The 10,811-nt window shown below is 48.6% G+C and overlaps 1 protein-coding gene and 2 pseudogenes across 1 annotated transcript; 1 reads left to right on the top strand and 2 right to left on the bottom strand.

The window, feature by feature from the left end:
- On the bottom strand, window positions 1–1,818 carry LOC149337362 (uncharacterized; annotated as a pseudogene).
- Window positions 1,819–2,874: 1,056 nt separating this feature from the next.
- On the bottom strand, window positions 2,875–3,894 carry LOC149337361 (uncharacterized). The gene has a single exon (XM_089553420.1). It carries the CDS (start codon window positions 3,892–3,894, stop codon window positions 2,875–2,877), a length of 1,020 nt encoding a protein of 339 aa, XP_089409546.1.
- A 5,452-nt stretch (window positions 3,895–9,346) lies between these two features.
- LOC149337360 (uncharacterized) lies at window positions 9,347–10,518 on the top strand (annotated as a pseudogene).
- Window positions 10,519–10,811: the final 293 nt, after the last annotated feature.

Below are 10,811 nucleotides of genomic sequence, written 5' to 3'. Positions count from 1 at the left end.
TTAATATCCAGCTAAGCCTAGAAAGGCCCTTATCTCGGTCTTAGTGGTTGGCCTGGGGTAGTTCACGACAGCGGCTACTTTGATTTCTGACGGTCTACGCCGGCCACGCCCCACCACATGCCCTAAGTAAGTCACTTCGGCGCAACCTAGCTGGCATTTAGCAGGTTTGACTGTGAGGCCGGCATCTTTCAGCCTGCTCAGCACGACTCGTAAGTGATCTACATGTTCTTCCCATGTGTTAGAAGAGATGGCGACATCGTCGAGATACGGGAGCGCGTACTCGGACAGACCATGGAGCACGTGGTCCATTAGATTGGAGAAGCAATATGGAGCGTTTTTGAGTCTGAAACTCAACATGACTGGGCGGAACGTTCCGAATGGGGAAACGAACGCGGCGTAGCGGCTGGCGCGCTCTGTAAGGGGGACTTGCCAATAGCCTCGCACGAGGTCTAGTGTGGATATGTAATTCGACCTTGACACTGTTTCCACCCTTTCCTCAAGGTTTGGTATTGGATACTTCTGATCCCGGGTTATCGCGTTTAGTCGCCGGTAATCAATGCACGGTCTGGGATCTTTTCCCGGTACTTGCACTAGTATTAAGGGCGGTGTGTAATCGCTCTCACCCGGTACTATGACTCCCAGGTCGCAAATTCGCTTGATCTCACCTGCCATGATTTCTTTCTGCACGGGGGAACAGCGATACGGCTTACTACGGATCGGTTCTTCACACGTTAGCTCGATATCGTGCTCAATTAGCGTCGTCTTTCCGGGACGATCCGAAAACACTTTTTCGAACTCAGAAACAATCATTCTCAAGTCTTCCTTCTGGGCTTGGCTTAGACGTGGTTCTAAGTTAACCTGTTCTAACAATGCAGCCGAACCGCATTCCTTCATGTCCGCAGAGGTCAGGATTTCTGCACCTTCCTCGTCCGAACCATTCAAAATCGCATTCACGACGGCGTGACGCTGAATGTACGGTTTCATCAGGTTACTATGATAGATTTTGTTGGGCCGTCTGCCTAGTTTAACTTCGTAGTTGGTATCAGAAAGTTTCGATACCACGTCCGCTGGCCCCTCCCACTGGACCTCAAGGTTATTTTGCTTAGACGGTCGCAGTATCATTACTTGGCTGCCCACTTCGAAAGTACGCTTCTTTGCTGACTTGTCGTAGTACCATTTTGACAATTATTGCGCTGCTTTCATGTGGCTCTCTACAAGATCTTTCGTTTTTCCGATCCTTTGAAGTAGGTTAAGGACGTACGTGACCACGTTTGGGTCTTCCTCATCGCCTTCCCACCACTCTCGCAGCATTCGTAGCGGTGTTCTTAAGCTCCGGCCGTACACAAGCTCCGCAGGGCTGAAGCCTGTGCTCTCGTGGGGAGCGGATCGTAAAGCGAACATAGCTGCAGGCACGCAGGCTTCCCAATCGCGTTTGCGCTCAAAGCAAAGAGCTCGCAATATTCTTTTGAGCACCGAGTGCTTTCGCTCTACTGGGTTCGACTGCGGGTGATGGATCGAGCTGTGTACGACCTTGATACCGCACCTTTCGAAAAAGGTAGAGGTTAGGCAGCTGGTAAAGACACTGCCATTGTCACATTGAATTTCCAAAGGAAATCCGACACAAGCGAAATTTGAGAGAAGGGCGTCCACGACCTGAGGAGAATTGAGCTCCTTGATAGGTATCGCTTCAGGAAACTTTGTCGCGACACACAGAGCAGTCAGAATATACCGACCACCCTTCTTGGACTCGGGCAGTGGCCCTACAATGTCAATTACCAACCGGCGGAAGGGTTCAGTTATGATTGGCACCACTTTCATGGGCGCCTTCCACTTGTCGGTAGACTTGCCTACTCTCTGGCAAGTGTCACAAGAGCGCTCAAAGCCTTCAATGTCCTTCCAGCAATGAGGCCAGTAATACTCTTGGGCGAGCCTAGCTTTGGTCTTTTTCACGCCGAGGTGCCCTGCCCACGCGTTTTCGTGCGCCAGGTTCAATAGCTGACGGCGATACTTTTGTGGGATGAAAAGCTGTTCGTACTTGCGACCACGGGCGTCAGCGTAATTTCGGTACCACAAGCCAGATTTCTGATGAAATGAAACATTCTTTTTCTTTGTTCCTCCTTTAGCTTAATCCAGCAAAGCAATTATCAAGCTATCTTCCTGCTGTTCCCGAACGAGCGTCGCTCTGTCAACCTGAGTTAGCTCGTGCCAACATTCGGAAACTGGGCTCAATGTGGAATTCGCCTCGCTCAGTGGCGTCGCCGTTACCTTCTCGTTGCCACTATCGTTGAAACTGTTTTCAGTTTTGTTAGCAGCGAGTTCTCCGCTTCCCCGAGAGTCCTCGATCTGAGGTTCTACCGACACCGTATCTAGGCTACAATGCTCATCTGCTTCCCTAAGCGGTGTTTCCCTCTCCGATGAAAGGTCAAGTTTCTGCGAAAGCTTCCGCGCTTGGGATCGCGTAAAGGTCATGCATGCCGCGCCGGCAAAGAACGATTTGCCTTTATCCCTCAGAAGCTGCTCTGAGCTGTTCGAAAAGAGGTAAGGAAAATGCTCAGGGAGGGCGGCAGACACGGCCGCCTTGGTGTTAAGCTGACCAAAAGGACCCTCAATGATCACTGTAGCAATCGGTAAGCAAGCACATTGCACCCCAGCTACTTGCCTTATCCACGCGCATTCTCCTGTAAAGTCATTCGGAGAAACTAAAGACGGGTGGACAACGCCCATAGTTGCCGACGAGTCACGAAGGGCTTTGCACCTCTTACCGTTCACACTAATCTCCTGCATATATGGTTCTAACAACCGCATATTCTTATCTGTCTCCCGAATCGTTGCAAAAGCAACCTTTTGTTTACAGTTTGCCGCGATATGCTCTTCCTATTTGCAGTGGTAGCATGTCAAAGGCCTCCGTGACTCAAACGCACGTGCGGCATCAGCGCGCTGCTTAGGAGCATCGTCAGAGTTCCGTAACTCCTTTTGTTCTTCGCCCACAGCCTCCTTTAAAGCAGACGCATCTTTTCGAAGATCGCGACGCGCGAACGGTTTCCTTCCATCATGCTTCCTTAGAGAAGCATCCTTTGTTTCCGCCTTTTCGATGCGTAATGCCCTGCTGTGCAAGTTTCGGCGAGTGTAGTATTCCTCAGCCAGCTCTGCTGCCTTGTTGAGCTTAACCTCAGTAAGCCTATCCTGTAGCCAGAGCCTTACATCGTCCTGGATGCAGCGGTAGAATTGCTCCAGCGCAATGCACTCTACCACCTTATCACGGTCGTCATAAACTTCCTCGCCCTTGAGCCATTCAACTAGGTCGGCTTTCAGCTTAAACGCGAAGTCGATGTGATACTCACTGCCTTTTTTCGCGTACCGGAACCTTTGCCGGAATGCCTCAGGTGACAGCTTATATTTCCTCAACAGGGCCTCTTTGACCTCATCGTAACTCTCGAACGCCTCCTTCGACAAACACGTTATCACGTCAGATGCTTCCCCGGGAAGCAGAGCTAGCAAATTCTGTGCCCACAGTTCTCGCTCAATGACATTCCTCTCACAGGCATGCTCAAATTTCACGAGATACTTTGCTGTGTCCTCGCCGATTACGAACGGTGGCAGTTGGTCTCGGATTCTTTGGCCGTTAGCCTGCACTGTCATTGAAGCTACACTAGGCGCCGGCGAGCTTCGCAGCAACTCCAACTCTTTTAATTTTCTAATCTCTCGGCGTTCCTGTCGCTCTGCCTCTTGGAGGCGTTCTTGTCGCTCTCGCTCTGCGTCTTCGCGCTCACGCTGCTTCTGTTTTTCTGCTTCTTCGAGCTCACAGCGTCTTTTGGCCTCCTCGCGCTCACGGCGTTCTTTGATCTCATCCAAAGCCTCACTGGCTTCTTCAGCCGTTACGCCCTCCTTCCGCATGATCTCGAGAATCGCCTGCTTTCGTTTCGCACGGCCTACGGTAATCACAAATTTCGACGAGTTCCTTCACTTTAAGGTTCTCCATCGCGCACAATAGTCTCTTGCAGCTTGCCCTTTAAGAATTGCCTTGCGGTTCACTACTATAGCGCTACTAGCATGACACGCGCAAGTAATTCTTTTCCAAACGCCTCGTTTATTCCCTCCGGACCAGCTTTCGTTTCAAAGCGCTCCGACTTGGCTCGAAACAGCAAAGCTCTCTCCAGTGCAACACACAGCCCTACTCTAAACTACAATCACGTGTGCTAGAGCAGTCTGGCGAATTGAGGGGAAAACATCAGGCACTCACCGCGCCGAGGTAGCTGACGCCGGTCGATCCCGCAGCTGCCATCCACTGTTGGGACTGGGCATCCGAGCCAGGAAACGGTCGAGGCGACGGTGAGTCAAATGACTTTTATGTACAGTATGTACAAGGGCTTTTACATGATACAAGGGACAAGAGCACCACGGGCAAGCACACAGAAGAAGGGCGGCCCCGGCGGCGAGCGTAGCTCCGGCGTGATGGCTCTTCTGCTGCCCGTCTGCTGCGCGGGTTGAGCGCGGCACCGTTTTTAAAGCCGCCGCTGTCGGTTGCGGCAGCCAGCAGTTCAAATCCTCCAATGAGGTCACGGCAGTGGCCACCGTTCAAATTAGACCAATGGTCGAGAGGCGACGGCCGACGAAGCGTCGGAGGAGTTCGCACCGACGGTGAGGAGGGAAGGAGGAAGGGTCCGCGTCGGCGCCACCGAGGCGGGATGATTCACGCTGCACGCCGCGACATGTCCGAGAGAGTCTGGGCCTGCTTTGAGCGTCGGCGAGCGCGCAGCGCTGGTTTCCAGAGAGGCCAGCCAGCGAAATGTGGGGGCCGGCACTACAGTTCCAACGGATTTTGCCCAACCAGCTGGAAGCATTTCGCAGAGATGTCCTGAGATTTGACTGGTCAGATGTTTTCAACAGCTCGGATGCAAATTCTGCTTATGATTGTTTCATTGAAAAGTTCACTGATATATCTTGTTTTTTTTGTTACTACTAATTTCTCCAGAAAAATAAGAAAGCCATGGATTAATGGCGATCTTATGGCAAGAATAAAAATAAAGAACGACATATTACACAGGTTCATTCAGACCAAAGATATCATCAACCTGAGAGAATTCAAGACGTATCGGAATAAGATAAATAAAGATATTAAGAATGCTAAAGCACACTACCTAGAAAAGACTTTTAGTGCAGTTAAAAATAATAGTAAATCAACATGGAGGAAACTAAATGAAGTTCTGCGCTGGTTACAAAGAACTATCCCAGTGGAACAACTTTTGATAAATGGAAAAATAGTTAATGGGGCTTCCCTAGCCGACGCATTTAATGATCACTTCGCTAGCCTCCCTAAACCTCAGCTATCTAGACATACAAAGCTTTATAATAACCCTCCTTGCCCACACAGCTTATTTCTTACACCTACTTCAGACGAAGAAATTTCTTCTACATTCTTGAATCTCAAGAATTCACGCAGCTGTGACACTCAAGGTATGCAAACCGAGCCATTAAAATACGTTATTGATTGTATAGCAGCTGTACTCACGCACATTTATTTTCAATCTGAGTTTTACTACAGGTACCTTCCCAAAACAGCTTCAAGTAGCGAAAGTGAAACCAATTTATAAAACTGGACTAACTGTACTGTACTTGTAAATAAATAAATAAAAGTAGATCCCAATGACCTCGGCAATTACCGTCCCATATCAATTCTGCCAGCGTTCTATTAAGCATTAGAAAAACTTCTGGTTCGCCTTGTTTCCTTCTTAGATACATAGCATTGTCGAGCGCACAGTACGGGTTTCGGAAACATCGATCTACCTAATTAGCTCTATTTGAACAAAAAGAGTATATTTTACATAATATAGAAGCAAAAAAACTTGTGTTGGGTGTGTTCATTGATTTCACCAAAGCTTTTGATTACCTGAAAAAAACCTTACTCCTCGAAAAGTTCGAATCTTATGGCATTCCTGGAAATGCATCGGAATTGATTAAGTCATACCTCTCTCATCGTTATCAATTTGTTGAAGTCAATGGTCACCCTTCACATTTAATACAAACGCACACTGGAGTTCCTCAAGGGAGTATTCTTGGCCCCTTTTGTTTAATTTATACTTAAATGATATTTCCAGTCTTGATGATCGAGCTAAGTTCGTAATTTACGCCGATGATACTAGCATATTCTTTTCTTCCGATGACAGAACTGAATTGTTTGATAGCCAACTCTCTACTCGCTAAGGTAGCTGCTTGGGCACAGGAAAATGGTTTGGTAATCAGCATTCCTAAAACAAAAGCGATTGTTTTCCGTCCTAAGACACGACAGATTCCACCTAATTTAACGCTTAGTTTAAATAATGCGGAGATAGAAATAGTGAGTGAATCTAAAACGTTGGGAGTGATCTTCACGGAACATATATCCTGGGACAGACATATCGATTGCATCTCAAGTAAGCTCGCCTGGATTAACGGCATTTTATACAGACATAGAGATTTCCTCCCTAAAAATATTTTGTTACTTGTATATAATTCCTTGTTTGTCTCTCATTTACAATATTGTAGTCTGGTCTGGGGTACTACTACCCTATCTAACATAAACAAGTTGAGTATATTACAGCGAAGGGTTATTAGAATTATTACAAGCTCTAAATACGACTGCGATACATACTCTGTAATGCAAAACCTTGGCATAATACGTTTTGAAAACATGTACAATTATCACCTGTGCCTTGGGCTTATCAGGTAAAAGAATGCTAAATGAAATAGTTTAATAAGGTTCGCCGAATTAGCCATGAAAGGTCCATCACGCTACCCCACACGCAATCTCGAGTTTTTGAAAGTGCATTCCTTCTGAACTAATTATGGATTTCAGACACTAAAATATCGAATTCCTAATATAATAAATACATACCTAAAGGATAACATTGATATTCTTGGTCTTAAGCCACATGAACTGAAATCTGTATTCTTGCAATGCGCCGTTTTTTTCTCTTTTTCGCTACATTTGTGTGTTCTGAATATTTTTTACTCATACTTAAGCTTTGCCTAATTCAGTTTTCATGAATGCATACATTTGTGAATGCTTTCTTTATTATGAACTATCAACCAATGTCGCCTTTAGGTTGCTGTACTAAATTCGTGCGCTCCTTTTTACTATTTTCATTTTCCTTTACAGTGTACCTACAGTGTTCAATGCTTTCTTGTTTGATATTAGTATCTAATCTTCCTGTGACTTAGAAACTTGTATTCACTTCTTTTTTTCGCGTAAAAGAACTGCGTTCAGTGTACATACCTTTCTTATCAATTTGTTAACAAGTGTATGCTTTTGCTGTGTGCAAGACGTACATTTTTTGCCGTTTGTTTACTGTACGAGCGGTACATTCTATACTTTATACTATATATATCTGTTTTTGTTTCTCTTATTTTTTTCTGTTTTCATTCTTCAATGTAATATGTGTCATGTTGTCGGCGTGTACTGCTGCTGCTTTGTAGGCGACGAGGACTTGTCAAGCTGCTCTCGCAGCTTTTTGCCTCGCCTACCCCATCTTTGATGGAAATAAATGGAATATATACCACCGCCACAACCACCCTTATCCATCCGTGAAGTTCGCATTCTTCGGCGAATATAGTTGAATCTCCTACATACACCAGCCGAACTTTTCTATACCGGCACGCTTCCACACCTCAGTGCCCAAACTGCCCACACGCATATGCAGACATAGAGCTCTGCCTTACACAGTGCCACGCAGCCTTCCAGTCCCCCGCCTATCCTTTCCCGTTACCCCCACCGTGGCCCATCTTGCTCGTCTCCCTGGATCTAAAACTGCAACGTGTCCTCGCCGCCTTGACCCAGGACCTATTGAACGCCTAACAGAAAGACTGTTTTAATAAAAGGCCAAACAACCACCACCATCTCTACCAATCCTCTCTTCCCAACTCACCGAAAGCTTGTTCATCTTCTTTATTCTGGAGTTAATACACGTCATACTTATCGTTATCGTCGTCCTTTTCTCCAGACTTCTTTAGTTCATACTTCTATTTCAACCTCTCTATTATATGTGGCAGCCACCCAGTTGGAGTCGGCTAATTGAGCCGCATACTCAGCCGCTCGTTCAGTAAGCTCGGCAATGCGAGCTTTAAGTTTCCGGTTATGCTTTTCCCGGCGCCATCGAGAGGCAAGGTAATGCCGGGCCTCCCAGAGGTGTAGCAGGTGGTTGTCCACATCCGATACCACCTCTGAAAAATGATTTTGTGTTTCAGAGGAGCGAGGGCCAGAGACCAATTGTTTGGGCCAAGACTGATAGCCTTGCTCAAGTATGGGAGTCGCAGTGTTATAATTTTGCCTGAATTTAGTCCAATCTATGAGCCGGGCTTGCGTTGTTAGTCGCGCCAAAGGATGGGTTCCTATCGTAGTGTTCATGAGGCAGTGGTCGCTGACGAGGGTTTCCTCAGTGTTAACCCAGTCTGCATGCTGAATTTTCCGGGTGAAGGTCAAGTCCGGACATTTATCTCTAGTCACGGAGTTGCCTATACGAGTTGGGTGTACTGGGTCAGTGTGGAGAGTCAGCCACAGTGCGGATGCTAGATCCGCCAACTTGCGTCCCCGCTTTTCTTCACGGCAGTAACCCCCCATGACTGCGGAATCGCTGAAATCGCCCACAATCAGGAGGGGGTCCCGACCCGCTTACCAGGGGGGCAGGGTGGGTGGGGACTTTAATGTAAGTACAAAGACAGATAGAAATTTCTTACCACTTATGCGGGAGTCCATACCGTTCTTCCCGCTCGTGACGCCTCCCGCGGCTTTGGCAACCTCGTGAAATACTTGCGTAGACCTAGTCTTTGAGAACCAGGCCTTGGTGCAGCAAGTCAAGCATATATCCATCTATTTTGCTGACCACAAAGCTTCCTTCGTGACGTTCAAGAACTGTTGGTAGAGTGTTTCTTGAAGAGGAAACATGTGTGAAAAATAAGTTGTGTGTAATCGTACGTGCAGGTCTCTCTCGAATTCTTCGCCTCAATCTATCGGAAAGCTGGAACAGCTGATGAGCTGCGCTGAAATTTCTCATTAGGAAGAGAGGTAATCGTCGGCAATTTTTTTTTCCGGAGCCCTCCAGGGACCGCTGCGAGCCGTCAAGGAGAGTGGACGCGGTTTACGTCGGCTCCGTGAAACGGACGTCCAACTGCCAAACCATCGATCTGCATCGCTCAACACTAGTTGAGATGTGTCCAGCAGGTTACCAGGCACCCGTAGACACCATTTTCATTCAGTTGGGCCTGCCTTTGCTGATTTTACGGGGTTGTGTCTGTCAATCACGTTGGCGCAGCTTTTAAGCATAAGGCTTGGCGACGACGCCAGGCCGCTGACGCGGCACTAGGGGCAGCCACCATGAGTTTTGCTCGAGGCTACGACCCGGAAAGCATGCAAGTAGTGGAGCTACAGGCTGCGATGAAACCAGTGTTCGATGAAGCCACCGAATATGCTATTCGGAAGAAATTAGGAGAGCAATAGCGAGCGTCCGCGAGGCGCGCGAGCTCGGAACGCCAGGGACGCCTGCGAGGTGGAGACGCTGCTGACGGCCACGACCCCACTTTGGCGCCAAGCAAACCGCTTCAACCTAAGCGTTGGAGACCAGAGGTGGTGCCCAAGTTCGGCACTGAGGACTCTATTGTCGTCGTAAAACCCAAGGGAACGCGGAAGTTGTCAAATTACAAGGGTACCCATCAGATTGGAGAAGCTATACATGCTGCTGCCGGCATCGAACGCAAATCACCAGCGCTTGCAATATGGCCAGCGTGGGATCAGAATATAGTCATTGTTGAAATTCGAGACGCAGCGCTTATTCGGCAAGTCCTCGCGGTGGAGAGTCTACGGATTAGCTGCCAATTACAAACGGTGCAAGTCTACCTCAAGATGCCCGAAAATACGTGCCGTGGAGTAATTCAAGTGGCTTCCAAAGTGTCCGAAGCAGATATTGCTCAAGCTATTTACTCGCCAGGCACTCCCGTGGTGGGTGTGAGGAAATTAAAAGAGTCGAACGTGGCGGTGATTACGTTCGAGGGCCGTAAAGTGCCGTTCAACATGTTCTACTGGGGAGAGGCTGTGCCCGTCCGTCTCTACCGTAAGACCACACCAGCTTGCACCCGCTGCGGAACAGTGTGATATAGAGCGGACGTTTGCACTAATCCACGAGATACGCTCTGCCAGGCCTGTGGAAACATCATCCAAGAAGAGGGGCCCGAGTGCCAGCCCCGATGCCTAGTCTGTGGCGGCGGCCATCTCACAACTCCGCGGACTGCACCTGGAAATACAGGAATGGAGCCGGAGCCGGGTGGAAGCCTGGCGGAAGGAAATCCAGCAACCAGCGTCAATCCAGAGAGGAGCGGAGAATTCAGGGCCTTGGCCGCAATCACAGAAGAAGCGGATGGGGACTCCGTCGCCGGGTCCCGCAGCGAGGACCGCAACGGGGGCGTCCCGGCAGGGGCCTGAAGGAAGCGGTCGTCCAGGTGGCAAGAAATCGGGAAGAGCCGGATCGGAGGAAACCACGGGCAGCAAGGTGAGCTCGGCACAGGTTGCCGCTTCCCCGGCTCCCACGTTGGCTGTTGAGAAACTTGAGGAAAATTGCAGATTAAGAGAGTAACTAGCGGAGTATAAAAGTCAGGAACTGAGAACATCGGCAGGGGAAGAGAATATGCCAGAAACGCCTGGTGTATCCGCAATGGAGGAGGGTGCTTTCCTCCCTGCTACTCAGCAGGCTCTAACTCCACTCCCCCAGGGTGCGAAAAAGGAGGAGGAGGAGGAGGAGAGAAACAGTAACGCAGTGGCGACGGAGACCTATACGGGGCCGGTGCCT

Source organism: Amblyomma mixtum, chromosome 7 (genome assembly GCF_055824585.1).
Source record: "Amblyomma mixtum isolate Tamu chromosome 7, ASM5582458v1, whole genome shotgun sequence".
Lineage (NCBI taxonomy): Eukaryota > Metazoa > Arthropoda > Arachnida > Ixodida > Ixodidae > Amblyomma > Amblyomma mixtum.
This window is presented reverse-complemented; position numbering and strand designations above follow the sequence as displayed.

Coding starts and splice junctions, on each gene's coding strand:
- LOC149337361 (XM_089553420.1), bottom strand. CDS start 3,894: ATGCGGAAGGAGGGCGTAACGGCTGAAGAAGCCAGTGAGGCTTTGGAT.